Source organism: Ahaetulla prasina, chromosome 9 (assembly GCF_028640845.1).
Source record: "Ahaetulla prasina isolate Xishuangbanna chromosome 9, ASM2864084v1, whole genome shotgun sequence".
Taxonomy (NCBI): Eukaryota; Metazoa; Chordata; class Lepidosauria; order Squamata; family Colubridae; genus Ahaetulla; species Ahaetulla prasina.
Window position 1 is genome coordinate 18,980,755 of NC_080547.1, and position 21,292 is coordinate 19,002,046.

The following is a 21,292-nucleotide window of genomic DNA, read 5'->3' on the forward strand; positions in this document are numbered from 1 at the left end:
GTGAACTGGTAGCGGAAATCGCGGGTAAGCCTGCCCACTCCAGCTCTATGATGTCCTTCTTCTATGAGAACGCCCGGCGCATGGGCGCACATTCATATTTTCAGACGGCTGGGTGTGTTTATGTGTGTGCACTCACATTTCCGGTGCTGGGCAAACTGGTAGGTAAATTATGTGAATTCCACTTCTGTTGACGGCACAGCAAAATTACTTTATGCACAAAAATGGAAGGACACTTTGATTCCCACAATGGATGAAAGAACGGCAGCAAAAGTTGAGGGAGTTGGCAGAGATGGCCAAACTGACTGCTTTGATTAAAGACAAAAGATACAACTACTTTTGTTTCTACTTGGAAGCCGCTTCTGGACTTTGTGCTTAAGGTGGGGGGGAAAAAAAGAAGAAACTTTGATTTTGGGTTTTATCGATGAGATAGATTTGTTGATATAGCTAGTTTATACTATTACGTAAAAGTGAAAAAGTTCAGGTTTGATGCTATTATCTTATTCTATTTCACCAAAGGGGGTCGGAAGTCAAGGCATTTTCTTTCTTTTCCCCCCTTTTCCCTCCCCTATACTTCCTACTATTTTCTTTTGTATTTTTGTATCTCATAGTATTAATAGCAATAGCACTTAGACTTATATACCTCTTCACAGTGCTTTACAGCCCTCTCTAAGCTGCTTAAAGAGTCAGCATATTGCCCCCCACGAATCTGGGTCCTCATTTTACCGACCTCAGAAGTATGGAAGCAGTGGTGAAATCCAAATTTTTTTACTACCGGTTCTGTGAGCGTGACTGGGTGGGCGTGGTGTGGCTTGGTGGGAGCGCCAGTGGAAGGATATTGCAAAATCTCTATTCCCACTCCACTCTGGGGCCAGCCAGAGGTGGTATTTGCCAGTTCTCTGAACTACTCAAAATTTCCGCTACCGGTTTTCCAGAACCTGTCAGAACCTGCTGGATTTCACCCCTGGATGGAAGGCTGAGTCAACCTTGAGCCTCGTGAGATTTGAACTGCCAAACCGCAGGTAGCCAGCAGAAGTGGCCTGCAGTACTGCACTCTAACCACTACGCCACCGTGGCTCATAATACAGGAACTTCACCCTTTAACAGGAAAGTTACTTTGATCCACGCTAACTGGCCATGCTTCTCTCAGCTTTCAAGCAAACTAGTTTCCAATCTGAACTGGCCATGCCAAGAGTAGCACTTCTGCCTTCTTGCACACAAAGTATGTGCTTTGCAGTTGAACTGCTGTCTGGAGAAGAAGCTTCCTCAAAAACCACAATAAAAGCAAGCAAGTAAGCACTATCCTCAACTTGTCCGTAACACATACACCAGAGGTGGGTTTCAGCAGGTTCTGACCAGTTCTGGAGAACCGGCAGTGGAAATTTTGAGTAGTTCGGAGACCCGGTAGTAAAAACCACCCCCACCCCCATCTATTCTCTGCCTCCCGAGTCTCAGCTGATCGGGAGGAAATTTTTGCAGTATCCTTCCCCTGGAGTGGGGTGGGAATGGGGATTTTACAGTATCCTTACCCTGGAGTGGGGAGGAAATGGGAATTTTGCAGTAATCTTCCCCTGGATTGGGGAGGGAATGGAGATTTTACAGTATCCTTCCCCTGCCACGCCCACAAAGCCACAGCCACCAAGCCACGCCCACAGAACCGGTAGTAAAACTTTTTGAAACCTCACCACTGACTCTCTCTCTCACACACACTGTCTCTCACTCTCGCTCTCGCTCTCCCCCCCCTGCCCCCAATGAAATGAGAGCTCTGGGTTTATATATAAGAGCTTTTGGCAGGAAAATGGACTTCAGGGTATCAAGAGACCACAGATGGAAGAGCTCAAGAAAGGCAGATGTCTTCGCTGATCCAGTGCCCTCACAGTGGGATTTGAGGAATGAATGAACAGTGCAATAAGGCATTAAAAAAAAAAAACCCAAGTGGGCATTGTTTAAAAGATGGGATGAAGCGTTCAAAAAGTGGTAGAGGCCAAACCCACCTACAGGTGATCCTATAGGAGGGGTCCCCAATCTTGGCAACTTTAAGCCTGGTGGACTTCAACTCCCAGAATTCCCCAGCCAAACAAACCAATGTTTGAAGTCCTCCAGGCTTAAAGTTGCCAAGGTTGGAGACCCCTGCCCTATAGACTTCAGAGGACAAGGGTTCTTGGTGCTCGCTGAGCTTCGTTGTTTTCTTGCAGACATTTTGTTACCAAAGTAATATCATCAGCGTTAGAAGGGATTAGGGTTTGCTTTCCACTTATAAAATTATATAAACAGGGAGCAAACCTCACATTCACTCACTCACCCTGATGATGTTACCTAGCTGGGTCATGAAATGTCTGGAAGTAAGGAGACCACAGTTCAGGGGTGAAATCTAAATTTTTGTACTACTGGTTTTCTGGGCATGGCTTGGTGGGCGCGGCATGGCTTGGTGGGCATGGCAGGAGAAGGATACTGCAAAATCTCCATTCCCTCCCCACTCCTGGGGGAAGGATACTGCAAAATCTCCATTCCCCACCCAACTCCAGGGAAAGGATACTGCAAAATCTCCATTCCCACCCCACTCCTGCGGGAAGGATACTGCAAAATCTCCATTCCCACCCCACTCCTGGGGGAAGGATACTGCAAAATCTCCATTCCCACCCAACTCCAGGGAAAGGATGCTGCAAAATCCTCATTCCCACCCCACTCCTGGGGGAAGGCTACTGCAAAATCTCCATTCCCATCCCACTCTGGGGCCAGCCAGAGGTGGTATTTGCTAGTTCTCCGAAGTACTCAAAATTTCTGCTATTGGTTCTCCGAACTGGTCAAAATTTCCTCTACCGGTTCTCCAGAACCTGTCAGAACAGGTTCACCCCTGCCATAGTTTAACCCTGAGCTACAAATCTTCTCTTCTATTGGTACTTTACAGAAACACTATCAAGAGTTATGAGTTAAGCAAATTAACCTTGTAAGCCTCAGATTTGTAATTTAGGGCATTTTCATCAAGCATTCTGTGCCAGTTTGAAACCAACTCCAGAGCTGTGGTTTTTCCAACTTGCCAGCACTCAAGAGGTAAGCCAATTAATCCTGACTCCTCTACAATGTACTTGTAACTGCAGTGAAGCTAATGTTTTCTTTGCATTATTAAAGCTCTCTAGTATGCCAAGTCTCTCTCAGTTTGGAGGAATTTTTGCCTCACTTTCTCTCCTCATTTCTTGATTTCATCCATCTTAACAGGCCTTTTCGAAGTTAAAAAATAGTGTAGCTGTCCCCTTGGCTCAGCTCAAACTTCTGTTTTTCTTTTTTGCATACAAGACAAATCCACCCAATATGAAGTTAGACCATGGGAGGAAAGGAAGGGAAGCAACTGGGCGTTGCGGTTTCCTTCGCCATGGAGTAGAGGTGAGTGAATGTTGGTTTCTCCAGGGACTGTGACACTAATAGGTAGCAGAAGAGTGGGGTGGAAATGTGGACTGTCTTCCAACGGATTTTGACATATTAGAGAATAGAAATGATCCTCAATGATGCCAGCAATGTCCTCAAACAAGACTGGGACAAAGGAGAGAGAGAAAGACAGGAGGGAGGGACAGGGAGGGAGGGAAGGACAGAGATAGAGGAGGAGAGAGATGGAGGGGGAGAGAGAGAGACAGAGTGGGAGAGGGAGGGAGAGAGGGAGGGAGAGAGAGAGAAAGGGAGAGGGGGAGAGAGGGTGGAGGGAGGGAGAGAGGGAGGGAGAGGGGGAGAGAGAGCGGGTGAGGGAGGGAGAGAGGGTGGGAGGGAGAGAGGGAGGAGAGGGAGGAGAGAGAGACAGAGGGAGAGAGACAGAGGGGAGAGAGAGACAGAGGGGGAGAGAGACGGAGTGGGAATGGGAGAGGAAGGAAGAGAGGGGGCCTCTTGTGGCTCAACAGACTAATGCAGTCTGTTATTAACACAGCTGCCTGCAATTACTGCAGGTTCTAGTCCCACCAGGTCCAAGGTTGACTCAGCCTTCCATCCTTTATAAAGTAGGTAAAATGAGGACCCAGATTGTTGGGGGTAATAAGTTTGACTTTGTATATAAATATACAAATAGGATGAAGACTATTGCTAACATAGTGTAAGCCGCCTTGACTCTTCGGAGAAGGGCGGGGTATAAATGCGAATTTTTTAAAAAAAGGGAGGGAGAGAAAGGGAGAGGGAGAGAGGGGGATGGGAGGGAGAAAGAGACGGAGGGGGAGAGAGGGGGAGGGAGGGGGAGAGAGAGGGAGGGAGAAAGAGGGAGAGGGAGGAAGAGACATGTAGTCAACTTACAACCATTCATTTAATGACCGTTCGAAGTTACAAAACTGCAGACAAGTGACTTATCGGGTCTATGACAATTTACCGTGGCCAACCAGCCATAACCAACTCTCCACAGCCCACTTGCCACAGGACAACTCACTGCGGGGGCCAGAGTTATGCTAATATCAAAGAAATATTGCTATGAATAGAATCATGAAAGAAAGGGTGCCAACGGAGGCAGAAAATGAAATGAAAATGACAAAACTTAAAATAACTGATTATTTATTTTAAATAATTGAATGGAATCGTTCAATTGGCCTGTGGTGGGTTGTGCCGCAACAAATTGGCCAGGTTGAGTTGGCTGCGGTGAATTGCCCCATTCCATGACTTATAACCAGTGCTCATGCTTACAATCATCCCCATGCTTACACATCCCCATGGGCATGTGATCAAAATCTGGACACTCAGCCACTGGCATGTGTTGCGTCATGTGTTTGCCACCTTCTCAGCCTGCTTCCAACAAACAAAGTCAATCGGGCAGGAGGGTCAAAACTTGCGGCCGGCAAGCCGGATGCATCATGTGCAGGCCACGCCCACCCCGCTCTGCAAAGGCAAAAAAATATCACGGGATACGCCGCGGGATATGTCACATGACGCGATCGAGTTTGACACCCCGTGCAATAGGGAAAGCTGGATGTGCCTAACGAGTCTGTGATTCGCTTAACAGCTGCAATGATTCGCTTAACGAACATGGCAGCTATGATTGCAACACATCGGACGTGGCTCACGTAAGAGCCACCTTGCTTCACAATGGGAATTCTGAACCCCACTGTCAAGGACTGCGCGTATCTTCAACAGACAGCGAATATGCACCGCAATTGCAGGAAGGACCCGTTCACTCTTTTTGAGCGGTGAGGTTTTTAAACTTGACAGCGGAGAAGGCCAGCCATCTCCTCAGCTGAAGCACATCTTGCGTTAATTATGTGGCTTGCTGTGAAGTCTAGGAGCTTCACAATTTAAAGCAAGCACCATAAAAAAAGCAGAAATAATTTGCATCTGGTCTGAAGGAGATGTTCTTCCTATCTTCTCCAACCTAACCATGATGCTGACAGGACTTAGTTACCTCCCTGAAATTGGTAAAGTAAAGGTAAAGGTTCCCCTGGCACATACGTGCTAGTTGTTCCCGACTCTAGGGGGCGGTGCTCATCTCCGTTTCAAAGCCGAAGAGCCAGCGCTGTCCGAAGACGTCTCCGTGGTCATGTGGCATGACTCACTCCCAAAAGCGCATGGAACGCTGTTACCTTCCCACCAAAGGTGATCCCTATTTTTCTACTTGCACTTTTACGTGCTTCCGAACTGCTAGGTTGGCAGAAGCTGGGACAAGTAACGGGAGATCACCCCGTTACGTGGTGGAATTCGAACCACTGAACTGCTGACCTTTCGATCGATAAGCTCAGCGTCTTAGCCACTGAAACCACCGTGTCCCTATCTGAAATTGGTAGTAGGAGAGGGGGGGAAAGCTTTCCATTGGTGGGAGTCAAATGACTTTCTGAGAAGTATCTCAGAAGCATTTGGAGATCCCATGGATGAGGAGGAATTAATCCTCCCCACACACGATGCTGTCACCCCCAACCAGTCCTCCTAGTATGCCAAGGATGAGATCTTTCTAATCCACTGATAAAAGTGCAATGCTATACGATTAACATTGTACACTGACTGTGTTCACACAATATATTTAAGCAGGAAGGCTTTAGTTCAGTGGTTCTCAACCTGTGGGTTGGGACCCCATTGGGGATTGAATGACGATTTGCTCTAAAACCATCGGAAATATGGGAAGTATACTTGCGAGTCGAAGAATTGCGCTCCAATGGTTGACTCCACGAGCCAGCTTCAGGCGCAATGAATTAAAAAAGAGAGGAATTTTTGCTCTGATGTCTCCCTCTCAAACCAGCTGCAATCACTCCCAATCTCTAGCCTAATCTGGCTTCAGGCGCGATAAACGTAATAGGGGAGGAGTCTCCGCTTTAATGCCTCCGTCCTCAAGGCAATCGCAAGCAGTTCAGATCACTAGCCAATATGGCTTCAGGCGCGATAAATTCGAAACGAAAATAATTTTATGGTTAGGGTCGCCACATCATGGGGAATTGTATTAAAGGGGTCGTAGCACTATAAAGGTTGAGAACCACTGCTTTAGTTGTTCCATGAAGCTTGGCGGTATTCCTTCTATGGCCCCTAGAGACAGCCATGAGTTGATGGGGCTCAAAACTTTGTCTCTCTGGGCATTTGGCGCGAGTGTGTGTGAGAGAGAGATTTTTAAAGAGTAAAATCATCGCAATAATGTTCACAAATACTTGCAAACTCCTTCATCCAGTTCCCAACTGCTTCCTACCCAAAACATGCAAAGCCAAGAGCAGAGGTGTCAAAGTCAAGGCCCAGGGACTGGATCTGGCACATGGGGTCCTTAAATCTGGCCTCTGGGGCCACCTGGAAACAGCGAAGGACTGGCCCGCAGTGCCTCTGCCAGCAAAAATGGAGCTCACGCAGGCTGCAGGTAGCCCTCCCGAGCTCCATTTTCACTGGCAGAGGGTTGCAAGAGGCTGTCACAGGCGAAAACAGAGCTCGGGGGCCTGTTTTTGTTGGCAGAGTGCTCAGGCCTGCCAGGAGCACTCAGGTACACTCAGGTGCCCCCCGACACAAGTGATGTGGAGTGGCCACACCCACCCCGGCCCCCCAAGGTCAATGCGGCCCTCAATGAAATCGAATTTGACACCCCTGGCCTCGAGATAGTGAGCCTTCAGTTGATGGAGGGATATTTCCCAACTTAACTGCTACAGACACAGAGTATATATTGTGCAAGGGTAAATTCGTTGCTGAGTTGGATCATTTTACTTTTCAGGTTGAGTTGGGTAGGAGACTGAGATGACAGAAAATTCTTGCATGCAACAACTTTCTTTCCATAATTAGATTTCGAAGGAGGATGCTATTCTTGTCTTCTCTCTGAATAGGTCCAAGACATCCACTCAACATCACACCTCCCTCCTTCCATCCTGAAGTAGAACAGTCTCGCACTTAAGCCTACTTCTTCACCACAGTTAGTGAGAACCAAGACACAGCACCCAAGCTGACTTAAAGGTCAATTCTCCATTCACTGACCACAACATCTAGATATCTACAAAACTTGTTGAGTCCCATTTACTGAGTTTCCAGACATATTTATTCTGGAAAGTCTTATGGGGGGAAAAAGGATCAGAGGTGGTATTCAGGCGGTTCAATTCAGACCAGTTCGGGCGAACCGGTAGCGGAAATTATGGGCAGGCTCACCCACCTGCCCCAGCTTTTTAGGCACATTTTTGAGGCCGGGTGAATGTGTGGAAGGCGCGTGTGAGCAAAGCACATGCGTGGAAGGCCGGGCACATGTGCAGAAGGCAGGCACGTGCACAAACCGATAGTAGCAAAATGTGAAATCCACCGCTGAAGGCAACATGATTTCTCACGAGCTCCAGGATTAAATTCTACGGAATGAGAAGTGGGAGGAAAAATGAGACACCTTTGCATTATCTATATAAAAACATTATTTTTCCTCCCTTTGTTGTTGTTACAGGAAAGGAGGAAACTGTAGATCTGATTTCTACGACTTAAACACAATCACCTTCCTTCTCTGCAAAGAACTCTCGAACCAGCCCAAAAGTTGTACCTCTGTGGCTTCGTTTGCAAAGTGTTGTGAGATAGCCAGTGGGAAGAATTTGGCTCTCTCTCTTAGGGTTGATGGGAAATCTTCCAGGATTCACTTGGCTAAAGCAAAGGACTCACCCACTGAGCTTGTAAGGCGCATCATGTGAAGTCCCCTGCATCTGATGGGCAGAGGGAGAACAGCCCAAATGTGCTGGCTTTCATTTTTAGGTGGCGTAGAAGAGAAAAGAGTGCAAATCAGGGGTGAAATGCTACCGGTTCAGGTGAACAGGTAGCGGCAGTGGGGGGTTCAGAGAACTGGTAGCGGCGGTAGCATGAGGCTCCGCCCACCTGCCCAGTTGTCATTACTTCCTGGTTTTAACCAAGAAGTTACCTGTTTATTACCCTCTGCGCATGCGCAGAAAGGTTTGCACATACACAGAGGGTCCAAGCGTCCATGTAACACGCACGCCCACACTTCTGAACTGGTAGGGAAGGTAAGTAGATTTCACCCCTGGTGCAAATATATGTCTAAGTCTCATGTCTTCATTCAGCACCTTCTAAAGCAGCATACACCAAAACACTACGGCCAGTTACATTCATTGACAAGTCTTGCCACTCGAACGAACAATGATGTGGTTGTTTCTTAATGACCTTCTCTTCACCCCCTTTTGTTTAGTTCATGCAGCCTACAGGCCGTCAGCAGCTCTCCAACCCCCTCCTTTCTCCCACCCCTAAAATCCATTGAAACCAGACAGGGTTCAATTGGAAAGGCACACGATGCCCATCTTATTAGGGTTGTAGGAGATCATTAAGGGCCAAGTTATCTAAGAGCATCTTTGATCTATCGACGTCGCCACGTATTTCTATTGCTGGTCGGTGGGCCTTTTCATGCTTTTATCTATGATTTTTATTGGGGGGAGGGGAGGGAAAACTGCTCCTTTGTTATTGGTGGGCAATTAGAATTCTTGCTATGCTGGCAAACCACAAAGGGTCTTGCAGCCGTGGGAGATTGTGGGAGGTAAAATTTTAACTAAACGGAGGGGTAAACAAATAGAGACGCCATTGAACTTTGGCAAAGCAGCTGAGCCCCTTCCAAAAATGCGTGTGGTGGGGTTTGATACCCTTTTAATGAAAGAAGCCTGTGGAATGTAGAGTGTCGGTCTTAATAATAGGCTTATCACTTGGGGGGGGGGCGGGAAGTTAATGTTCTCTTTTGAGTTGTGATGTTGATGATTAGACAGGACAGATTGTAGAAAGGAGAGCAATATGGTGCAATGTTAGAGAGAAGGGTCAAAGTATGCTTGTACTGATGTGAAGACTACTGCAGAAAAAACTGCAGAAAAAAACCATTGCTACCAACCTGCCTTCTATTGAGGACCTGTATACTGCATGAGTCAAAAAGAGGGCTGTGAAAATAATTAGAGACCCCTCACATCCTGCACATAAACTGTTTCAATTTCTATCCTCAAAAGGATGCTATAGAGCACTGCACACCAAAACAACTAGACACAAGGACAGTTTTTTCCTGAAGGCCATCACTCTGCTAAACAAATAATTCCCTCAACACTGTCAAACTAGTTACTAAGTCTGCATTACTATTAATCTTCTCATCGTTCCCATCACCCACCTTCTCCCACTTATGACTGTAGGACTGTAACTTTGTTGCTTGTATCCTTACAATTTATATTGATATTGATTGTTTCTTGATTGCTTATTTGTACCCGATGACTGTCATTAAGTGTTGTACCTTATGATTCTTGACAAATGTATCTTGTCTTTTTATGTACACTGAGAGCATATGCACCAAAGACAAATTCCTTGTGTATCCAATCACACTTGGCCAATAAAATTCTATTCTATTCTATTCTATTCTTCATTCCAATATTCTAGTCTATTCTATTCCAATCCAATCCATTTCATCTATTCTATTCTATTCTATTCTATTCTATTCTATTCTATTCTATTCTATTCTATTGGAAGATTCTATTTTCTGCCTTTTCCTTTTATTTTTCTTCTTCCTTCCTTCTATTTTTCTTCAACTTGCCTTTCTTTTCCTGCACTTTTTTGCTTTTTCTTTGCTTGCTTGCTTTCCCTTCCTTTCCATTAGTTTCTCTTCTTGTTTAAAAGTTTTAATAAAAAATTACATACAATAAAAAGCAAAAAAGTTCTACCTCCCCATGGAAAAATCAGCAAGGAACACTGAAAACCAACATCAGATCCACGTCTACGTGATAGCCGTCTACTCTGACTGATCGTTCTCATTTACCATGGCCTAAAAGAGAACCCCATAGGGATGCAGTGGCTCAATGGCTAAGATGCTGAGCTTGTCGATTGAAAGATCGGCAGTTCACCGGTTCGAATCCCTAGTGCCGTATAACGGGGTGAGCTCCCGTTACTTGTCCCAGCTTCTGCCAACCTAGCAGTTCGAAAGCACATAAAAAATGCAAGTAGAAAAATAGGGACCGTCTTTGGTGGGAAAGTAACAGCGTTCTGTGCACCTTTGACATTTAGTCATGCCAGCCACATGACCACGGAGACATCTTTGGACAGTGCTGGATCTTCGGCTTTGAAATGGAGATGAGCACCGCCCCCTAGAGTCAGGAACAACTAGCACCTATGTGCGAGGGGAACCTTTACCTTTAAAAGAGAACCAACCTGTTTTAGGTAAGTAGAATGAATAGAGGACGGCTAAAGTTCTTACCCATTGGATCAAAATTTAGTCCAGTTTGCCCTGGCTTAAGCAAACTCCATGTGTAGATGTGACTTCCATCATGTCTCTATTTATCAAGCTGGAGCATTTCCAGTAAAGAAATCCTGACCTATATCATGTCTCCATGTAGTCAACTAAATTGCAGTGGCCGCTCGCACACAAGGTAGTTTTATGATGTTCTATGCCATGATATAAAAAAGATGTTGAGACTCTAGAAAGAGTGCAGAGAAGAGCAACAAAGATGATTAGAAAGCTGGAGGTTAAAACATGTGAAGAACGGTTGCAGGAACTGGGTATATCTAGTTTGATGAAAAGAAGGACTAGGGGAGACATAATAGCGGTCTTCCAATATTTGAGGGGCTGCCACAAAGAAGAGGGAGTCAAGCTATTCTCCACAGCACCTGAGGGTAGAACAAGAAGCAATGGGTGGAAACTCATCAAGGAGAGAAGCAACCTAGAACTAAGGAGAAGTTTCCTGACACTAAGAATACAGTAATCTGCGGAATAATTTTTTTTTTGGTTTGTTTGTTTTTTTGTTTACATTTATATCCCGCCCTTCTCCGAAGACTCAGGGCGGCTTACAGTGTATAAGGCACAATTTCAGAAATTGTAGGTGCTCCAACACTGGATGTTTTTAAGAAGAGATTGCATAAAAAATGGTATAGGGCAGTGATGGCTAACCTTTTTACCATCACGTGCCAAAAGCAGGGGGAGCGCGGGGCGGGGGTCACATGCGCGTGTACCCACACCCATAATTCAATGCACTCTGCCCCACTGCGCATGCACACACACACACACAAACACACACACAACCTGCGCTCCCCCTGCTTTTGGCATGTGATGGCACAATGGGCCCGGTAGGCCCATTTTTTGCCCTCCCCGGGCTCCAGAGGCTTTCTGGGAGTCTGGGGAGGGCAAAAATGGCCTTCCCCACCCCCCTGGAGGCCCTCCGGAGGCTGGAAACAGAGCCTCCCATCGCCACTACCGGTTTGCCCAAACCGGGACGAACCAGTAGAAACCCACCACTGGCGCTATTGCTAAAACTCTCTGGGTCTTTATTGATGGTTGATATGGACTGAGAACTTGCCTTCCTATTGGTCCAGAATCTATCACACAGACCAATCACAAAGTATATTTAAGTTGTCAGCATCCATGCAAAAGAAGCGAAGTGAAGCGCCATACCAGAGAGGGACTAAAAAAAAAAAAGAAATCCAACAACTGGTCTTAGGATTTACTAGGAGGAAGTTGTGAGGCTCTCATGTTTCTAACGTGTGGTGCAATTGAATGACACCCGCACTCTACCCCCTGATCTCCATGGGTTTGTGAAGGATATTCCCCTAAGCCTCAAATGAAAGGAAAAGAAACCACAAGGCAAGGAATAGAGTAGCAAATCCTCCTCTAATTAAGAACAAATTACAGGATTTCCCTTGAAGGACAAAGAGTCAGGCAATTAGATGAACGGAGTTGTTTACCACAGCAGTAAATAAATCTTCCCCTGAAAAATGAGACCTCCGGGGAAGAAATGGTGAACTGAAGACAGTTCCACTAGAAGCAAAGCCAATGATGCCAGCAGAATGAAGAGCGGGCAACTAAACTGGTTTTTTATCATTGCTCTCTGGACAAGGGGAAGACTTGAGATAACCCAATAGGGTCTACTGGTTTTTGTAAATTGCTTGTTAATTGCTGTGCCACGGTGGCGCAGTGGTTAGAATGCATTATTGCAGGCTAATTCTATCGACTGCCAAGAGTTTGATCCTGACCGGCTCAAGGTTGATTCCGCCTTCCATCCTTCCAAAGTTGGTAAAATGAGGACATACAGATTACTAGGGCAATATGTTGATTTTGTAAACTGCTTAGAGAGGGCTGTAAAACACAATGGAGCAGTATATACTATAAGTCTAAATGCTAGTGGTAGTGGGGTTTTTTAGCTATTAGAAACCTTTGGATTTACACATTTTAAATTCACTCAGTGAATTTCCTTCAATTTTTAGTGAAAGAAATTTAAATTTCACTTATTAATGTAGAATGAAGTGGATATTTTTGGACAAAGCACTCTGAAGACAATGAAGATAATAAGAAGACTATATTTAAAAGATGTTATGGAAGAGGATCTTGTCTGTTTTGCCAGACAAGATTGAGATTCATCTGAAAATGGATTTAAAAATGGCAGGCTACAAGAATGATGTAGGAAAAAAAAAGTTACACTGAACATACTAAAGAAACCAGCTGATGCCTTAGTAATTAAAAAGGATAAACAAATAACAAGTCACCTGAATAATTTTCCTATACTGAATTCAACAAAGGAACTTGTTAAAGTTTTGAAAATTTTGTGACAAGGGAAAAATAAAGAGAAATCAAGTTCTAGGCTGTTCTTCAAAGGGACTTAAGATCAAGATTGTTAAAAGTAAAAGGAAGGAACATAACGTTGGTTCATTTGATCAAAGTTAAAATATATTGTTATCTCTGGTAACCCTTAATGGAATTTTGTTGACCAGGACTGAATGACATGGCTTTATGGATTTCTTTATGGGTAAGAAATGAGATATAGGAAGGTAAAAACCTATTTTTAAAAAATGCTTATCCTTGTGATGAAGGTGGAAGATTTTATTTATGAATTTTTTCTTTTTATTTATTATATTCTTTTTTCTTTTCTATTTTTCATTCTATGGTTGTTGTTTTTCTGGAAAAAGAAAACAAATAAACTTGAAAGGAAATAAAACCAAAAAGAGAAGTTGGAAATGCTTGGAAGGAAGAGAAAAAGTCTTCAGTTGCTCTCAAGTCTCTTTAGACCTTCTTTCAATCAAGATTCCTGGAAAGACTTTCCAAAGGAAGAGGCTGTTGTATCCTGCTGTTTGAGCGAGTTTAGAAAAGAAAGCAATTTCCTGACTCCATTGAATACATAAGAAAATAAGAGCACTGAATAAATAAGTACTTAAGAACTTCATATAGCCCAGTTCTCTTGCTTGTTGTTTTTTTTTCCAATTTTAGAGCAAATGTTTGTACTACAATCCCCATCATTCCTTTGTCCTGCAGACATTCCTGGGGAGCTGATTGAGCAGGGTTGCAATCATCTAACCTTACAACCCCAAGTTTAGGAAAACTACTCAATGGTAACTTGAGGGACTTAACTGCTTCTGACCATAGAGAGGTTCTATGAGAAGACTCACTGGAGAAGGGTCTAATGCTGGGAAAGATTGAGGGCAAAAGAAGAAGGGGACGACCAGGAATGAGGTGGCTGGATGGAGTCACTGAAGCAGTCAGCGTGAGCTTAAATGGACTCCAGAGGATGGTAGAGGACAGGAAGGTCTGGAGGAACATTGTCCATGGGGTTGTGATAAGTCAGACATAACTTCACAACTAACAACAACATGAGACAAGATCATAGCTCTCCGTCTTAAATTCTTAATCTTTGTAGCAAGAAAGCTCACTGAGTCATTCTACCCCAAAGAAATGTTTTGTCCTAAACTTGCTATCTGATCAGAGGATGGCCTTAAGTTTGGGGTAATCCGCAACCTGAAGTCCTTCAGGTGTTTTAAACTTTTGGACAACAAATTGTGGAAGTTGTAGTTGAAACACTACAGGCTGCCTAAGCTTATTCTAAGTCAAGTGCAGAAGAAGTAGAGCTGCAAGAAGCATCAAAAAAGTCTTCCAATCCAAACCAATTAAGTCTTGTGTACATTTCACCTGGTCGGCTCTTCCCACCCACTTTGTATGTCTCTCCTATAAGTGAGAGACTATAGAAACCTTCTACAGTAGTGGCCAAAATTGTGGAAACCTTTTGGGAAAAGTGTATTTTGAGGTTTGATAGCTAATAACACCACTTTTTTTTTTTTTTGGAGTTTCAAAATAATCATATTCCACTGCTGGAATGGCCTGGGAATAGCCCAAACCTTAACTCAATTGAAAATCTATGGAGCCAACTAAAGAAACTTGTTAGTCAGAAGTGACCCAGCAATAAAACCCAGTTAATAGAACCAATCATTCCATCTTGGTTTCACGTTATAACAGCTGCAGAACTAAAAGACTTGGTTCACTCCATGGGAAGACGTTGTAAGGCCATCATTCACGCTAAAGGTTACCCAACTAGGTATTATCTGACGTAGGGAAAATTTTGTATATCTCGTTTTTTCTAAGATTGATCATTTTTGTATGTTTTGTTTTTTCTACGCATTTCACTTTTCTTCTTTTACTGTAACTGCTATTCTAATAGCAAATCCGTCATAAAAGTTATTGCATTACATTCTTGATTCAATTATCTTTCCATCTTTGACATATAATTTTATGGTACAACTCCAAAAAACAAAGTGGTTTCATGAGCGAGTTTTAGAAAAGACGCTTTTCCCAAAAGGTTTCCACAATTTTGGCCGCTACTGTATTGCATTTACAGATGGAACTGTTCAGACCAGGAGATGGTAGATATCCCTAGTCTATCCATGGAGCTACCAGACTGGAGATCTAACAGCAGGAGGGAGGAAAGAAGGAAAGATTCTAACATCCTCTTAGCAATTGTTGTCGCTCTTGGTCAATTCTTCTTGAGCTCCTTCAATTCTGCCTTTTTTCTATGACCTAATTATTGGTCTCACTACAAACTGGGCCAGAAATGTTCCACTCCAAAACTAGGTTCAAAAGGAATGTCTCAGGCATGTCAGATTGACCACCAGTGGCTGCAGAGAACCACAAGTGTAAGCTTTGCGGGAAGTGAGCTGTTAAAGACCCTGAGCCCTGAAATGATCCTTCCAAAAACTATTCATCTCAAAGATGCTTTTTCAAGAGGCAACTGGACGTTCTGGACTTTTTCTTAGATGATGTTTTGCTTCTCATGCAGAAAGCTTCTTCAGCTTGGATGAGAAGCGAACACGTCTTCCAAGAAAAAGTCCAGAAAATCCAGTTGCCTCTTGAAAAAGCACCTTTAGGACAACCATGACCTGGATGACTGAGAATCTCCATAGTCACCTGTTGCCTTCTCCCAGCAAAGCAAGACATTCTAGAACAAGGCTGTCCAACTTGGCAACTTTAAGACCTGTGGACCTCAACTTCCAGAATTCCCTGGCCAGCCATGCTAGGTTGGCTGAAAATGAATTGAAATCCTCAGTCTTAAAGTTGCCAAGGTTGGCTACTCCTGCTCTGAGTGTCATTGGCCCATAGTACAGCTCATCCCGCCAAGTGACAGCACCCAGCTGGCCTTGCCTGGCGGACATTCCATCCAGATCTAGTGAGCTACAGGATGGGAGGCCACACAGAAGACCGAGAAGGGTAGATTCAACTGGGAAGTCAACACCCGAGAGGAAATCAAAGGCCCAAACCTCTTCCATGCTGCTAACATGGAAACGAGAGATGGATATATGCATGAAGTCAGCCAGGGTGACTTACCTGACCTCTTCTTACAAGAGTGTCCATACAAGCAATTTGTACCATTGCTCCCCCTATCAAGCAGGCAAGGTTTTACACTGCCACAATAGCAGGTGATGCTCTCAAGCCCTAATGGGCACATTTTGAAAAAGGTCTTTGGCAGCACATAGAACTAGCCTCTCCTCCTCCTCCTCCTCCACTCCCTGCTTATATGCCGTGTATGCCATACTGTATGCCGTGTCCCAAAGTTGCTGCTTTGAAATTCGACTTTCTGGTTTTTCTTGGAAGACGTTTGGCTTCTCATCCAAGAAGCTTCTTCAGCTTTGACTGGATGGTGAGGAAGGGAAGTCAGACCTGAAGGCGCTTCTTGGATGAGAAGCGAAACCAGGGGTGAAATCCAGCAGGTTCTGACAGTTCTGGAGAACCGCTAGCGGAAATTTTGAGTAGTTTGGAGAACTGGCAAATGCCACCTCTGGATGGCTCTAGAGTGGGTGGGAATGGAGATTTTGCAATATCCCTCCCCCAGGAGTGGGTTGGGAATAGGGATTTTGCAGCATCCTTCCCCAGGAGTGGGGTGGGAATGGAGATTTTGCAGTATCCTTCCCCCCAGGAGTGGGGAAGGAATGAGGATTTTGCAGCAACCTTCCCCTGGAGTGGGGTTGGAATAGAGATTTCGCAGCATCCTTTCCCCAGGAGTGGGGTGGGAATGGAGATTTTGCAGTATCCTTCCCCCAGGAGTGGGGAGGGAATGGGGATTTTGCAGCATCCTTCCCCCAGGAGTGGGGCGGGAATGAGGATTTCGCAGCATCCTTCCCTCAGGAGTGGGGCGGGAATGGGGATTTCGCAGCATCCTTCCCCCAGGAGTGGGGAGGGAATGGGGATTTTGCAGCATCCTTTCCCCAGGAGTGGAGTGGGAATGGAGATTTTGCAGCATCCTTCCCCTGGAGTGAGGTGGGAATGGAGATTTTGCAGTATCCTTCCCCCCAGGAGTGGGGAGGGAATGGGGATTTTGCAGCATCCTTCCCCTGGAGTGGGGTGGGAATAGAGATTTCACAGCATCCTTTCCCCAGGAGTGGGGAGGGAATGGGGATTTTGCAGTATCCTTCCCCTAGGAGTGGGGAAGGAATGGGGATTTTGCAGCATCCTTCCCCTGGAGTGGGGTGGGAATGGAGATTTTGCAATATCCTTCCCCTGGAGTGGGGTGGTAATGGGGATGTTGCAGTATCCTTCCCCTGCCAGGCCCACCAAGCCACACCACACCACGCCCACCAAGCCATGCCCACAGAACCGGTAGTAAAAAAAAAAATTGGATTTCACCCCTGAGCCAAAGGTCTTCAAAGAAAAACCAGGAAGTCCAGTTGCCTCTTTTAAAAGGCACCTTTGGGACAGCCATGACTTGGATGACTGGGAATCTCCATGGACACACTGTGCCTTGCTCCACGGAGATGATGCCTCCGAGATCAAGTCGCTGCTTAAAAACAAAACAAAAAAAAGCGGGAAAGAACCCCAGGCCAGCAAGGGAACAAGGAGGATTTCATCACTACCATCCCTGCAGAAGCCTGCATCATCTGCACCACAGCTGGATTCTTACGGCGGCGCCTCCTCCTCCTCCTCCTCCTCCGGCCCCGCTGCGAAGACGGTCTCTCCAACACTTGGGGAGCTCAGTGCTTCTGGAGGCGGGGAGAGGCGACAGTACCTCTTCCCCTTCCCACATCCTTCCCGCCGGCAAAGGCACGCCGCCCTCGAGGGAGGGGACAGGCAGAAGCACCCAGCGCTGGACTGGCCTGATTTTAAATTTTAAATTTTAATTGTGGGTTTTAAATTGTTGTAATTTGTATGGGGTGTAATGTTATTTTAAATTTCTGGCATACTTGAATCAGTTTTTTAAGGGTTGTTTTAATTATGGTGTATCTGTTTGTATTTTATTTGCCTGTTCACCGCCCTGAGTCCTTCGGGAGAAGGGCGGTATACAAATTAAAACATTATTATTATTATTATTATTATTATTATTATTATTATTATTATTATTATTATTATTATTATTATTATTATTATTATTGGTGGGAGGGGGAGAGAAGTGGGCCCCCAAGCTTGCGAGGAGGCGAGAGTCCCGCTCCAAGAGCGCAGGGAGCGAAGCCGCCTTAACATAACATAATAACAGAGCTGGAAGGGACCTTGGAGGTCTTCTAGTCCAATCCCCTGCCCAGGCAGGAAAACCCTACACCACTTCAGACAGATGGTTATCCAACCTTTTCTTAAAAATTTCCAATGTTGGAGCATTCACAACTTCTGCAGGCAAAGTTGTCCCACTTATTGATCGTTCTTAACTGTCCCCATCTTTCCCCGTCCGTCCCTCCGGCCCGCTCGAGCCGCCCCCTCCCCTCCCCACCTGTTTGGTGAAGAGGATAGCGGTGTCCCAATACTCGGGGTGCTTGTCGCTGCCCTTGTTCCATTTCTTCTGCCAGACGCAGAAGTTGCGCAGGGTCAGCGCCGCGTTGCCCGTCACCTTGGGCCCCTTGTCGTCTTGGCCGATGACCATGAACTGGACCACCGCCAGATTGATGGGGTTCTGGATGCTGGGGTGCCGGTAGAGCCGGGCGGCCGTGGCCATCAGGGTCAGCAGATAGTGTTGGAGGTCATCGCCGTGGAACTTGACCATGGACTCGTCGGCCACTACCAGCGTCTCCACGTACCTGGGGATGGAGACGAAGCGCTTGGCGCGGCCGCTCTTCTTGGGCCCCGAGGGCATCCCCCGGCCCGTCTCGTTCTGGCCCGGTTTGGTCCCTCCGGACCCGGAGCCCTTGTACTTCTCCAGGGCTTGCACCAAAGCCGGGTGGGAGGCCGAATCCACCCCGCAACGAGAGGTGCCCGCGGCGTGGCGAGGCGCGCTCCGTCGCTGCAACAGGTGCGCCCCTTGGCTGTTGCGCAGCGCCCTGCCGCCGCCGCCGCCGCCCTCGGTGCTGCTGATGTTGCCCATCGGGCTGATGAGATACTCGGCCCCCCGGTAGCCGAAGGCGCCGGTCAGCCCTCCGCAGAGGCTTAGGGCGGCGAAGGAGTCCCGATCCGAGTTGACGTCGCCGGAGTAGAAGCAGCGGCGCAAGTCCCGCTGCTCAGCCCTCCTTGGAGAGCCCAGGTAACGGGTGGCGAAGGCGGGCGCCAAGAACTGGGAGTCCGGGGTCAGGTTCAAGTAGAAATCCTCCTGGAAGGCGGTGATCTGGAAGATGGCCCCTGGCTGGGGGGGTTCCTCGGCCCCCCGCTGGAAGTACTGTCGCCCGTTGAGATCCGGATCCAGGCGGATGGGAATCACGATCTCCGTCGGCATCGGAGCGCCCAAGCCGGGCAACAGGGCCAGGCACAGCCAGAAGGAGCCCCGCAAGAGAGGCGGCATGGCTCGCCCAGCTCGGAGGGAGAGCTGGCTTCGCCTGGGCGACGAGGTCACTTGCGCATCCGCCCGGCGGAAGGCAGAGTCCCTGGGTAGCTCCGGAGCCCGGACCGGCGCCCGTTTCTCCCGCCGGTTCCTTGCCCGGCTTTTAAAGAAGCATCTTCGCTTCTTTTTCCTTCTCCTTCTTTTCTTCTCCTTCTCCTTCTCCTTCTCCTTCTCCTTCCCTTCTCCGCCGCCTCCGGTTCTTCCGCCCGCCCCCCCCCGCGCCCAGCACCTGGGTTCTCCAAAAGGCGCTGGGCTTGTTAAGGCTTTATATACAGGGCTGTCATGTGCCAATTTTTTTTTCTTCTTCCCCGACGGAGCCAAAGGTTTGTAATCAGACTTTCTTTTTGTGTTTCCAAGGGGAGGTGCTGAAAGCTCTTATTGGGTCTGCCCGCAGCCACTTGAAGCTCGCGGAGTTCCTCGCTGGAGCTCGGCACCGGCGCTTTCGCCCGGGATTTAAAGAGGCAGCGCCGGAGATCGCCTGGTGCGATTCTCTCTCGTCTACCCCTGTCCCCCCTCCTCCCCCGTCTCTCTCTCTCTCTCTCTCTCGAGGAACGTTTTGCAGCGCTGCCGTCTTTGGTGTGCCTTTTTCTGCTTCTCTCTGCAGCCAGTTGCTCTTTGCTCTGATTCAGTGCAGACTCCTTGTGTGTGTGTGTCTCTCTCTCTCCCTCCCTCCCCCCCCCCCACGCCCTCGTTTCTCTCTAATTAAAGTTTCTCTCAGCCCACTGTTTTGGGGTTTATAGCCAAATGTATTAATGGTGCCTGATTCCCACAAGTGTTGCCAAGCTAAAGGCAGCTGAAGGGGTGCTGCACATGAAGAGAGAACAGTAGTCTGATCCAACAGTGTATAAGGCTGCATTGTCAGATAGATTGGGTGGGTGGGTGAGTGGATGGAGGGGTGGATGGATGGATGGATAGATAGATAGATAGACAGACAGACAGAGATCGATAGACAGGTAGGCGGATAGATAGATAGATAGATAGATAGATAGATAGATAGATAGATAGATAGATAGATAGATAGATAGATAGATAGATAGATAGATAGACAGATAGACAGACAGACAGACAGAGACAGGTAGGCAGATAGATAGATGATAGATAGATAGATAGATAGATAGATAGATAGATAGATAGATAGATAGATAGATAGATGATAGATAGATAGATAGATAGATAGATAGATAGATAGATAGATAGATAGATAGATAGATAGATAGACAGACAGACAGATAGACAGGTAGGCAGATAGATAGATGATAGATAGATAGATAGATAGATAGATAGATAGATAGATAGATAGATAGACAGACAGACAGACAGACAGACAGACAGACAGACAGATAGATAGATAGATAGATAGATAGATAGATAGATAGATAGATAGATAGATAGATAGATAGATAGATAGATGATAGATAGATGGATGGATGGATGGATGGATGGATGGATGGATGGATGGATGGATGGATGGACGGACGGACGGACGGACGGAGGGACAGACAGACAGACATTTTTGACTCCTGAGAACATCATCCTATGACTGAGATACAGTGACTAGCCCGAGGTCATCAAACTGGCTTCATGTCTAAGGAGGGAGCAGAATTAACATTTACCCAGTTTCTAGCCTGATGCCTTCACCACTATAAGTAATCCTTGTTTAGCGACCACAATAAGGACCAGCATTAAAGTCCCCAAGTAAAACCAGGACTGAGCTTATGAGCTCACTTCAACTTTTCTTTGCTTTAAAGACCTGTGAAGATTACTTACATCCTGCGATGGTACCTTTAACGTCATCGGAATAACAACATCTGCCTATGCCAGGTTCTTGAGAAGGGCTCGATAAGTAGACAAAATGCCAAATCCAGTTTAAAAATCTGGCCGATTGTGCAACCAATTAT

General features: G+C 46.4%; 1 protein-coding gene across 1 annotated transcript in view; it reads right to left on the reverse strand.

The window, feature by feature from the left end:
* ADAMTS15 (ADAM metallopeptidase with thrombospondin type 1 motif 15) overlaps positions 1–19,623 on the reverse strand; it is a 57,793-nt gene extending 38,170 nt beyond the window's left edge. Inside the window, exon 1 of the mRNA XM_058194327.1 lies at positions 18,357–19,623. Within this exon, the coding sequence (XP_058050310.1) occupies positions 18,357–19,355 (999 nt within the window). The 5' untranslated portion in view covers positions 19,356–19,623. The remainder of the gene's footprint in view (positions 1–18,356) is intronic.
* Positions 19,624–21,292: the final 1,669 nt, after the last annotated feature.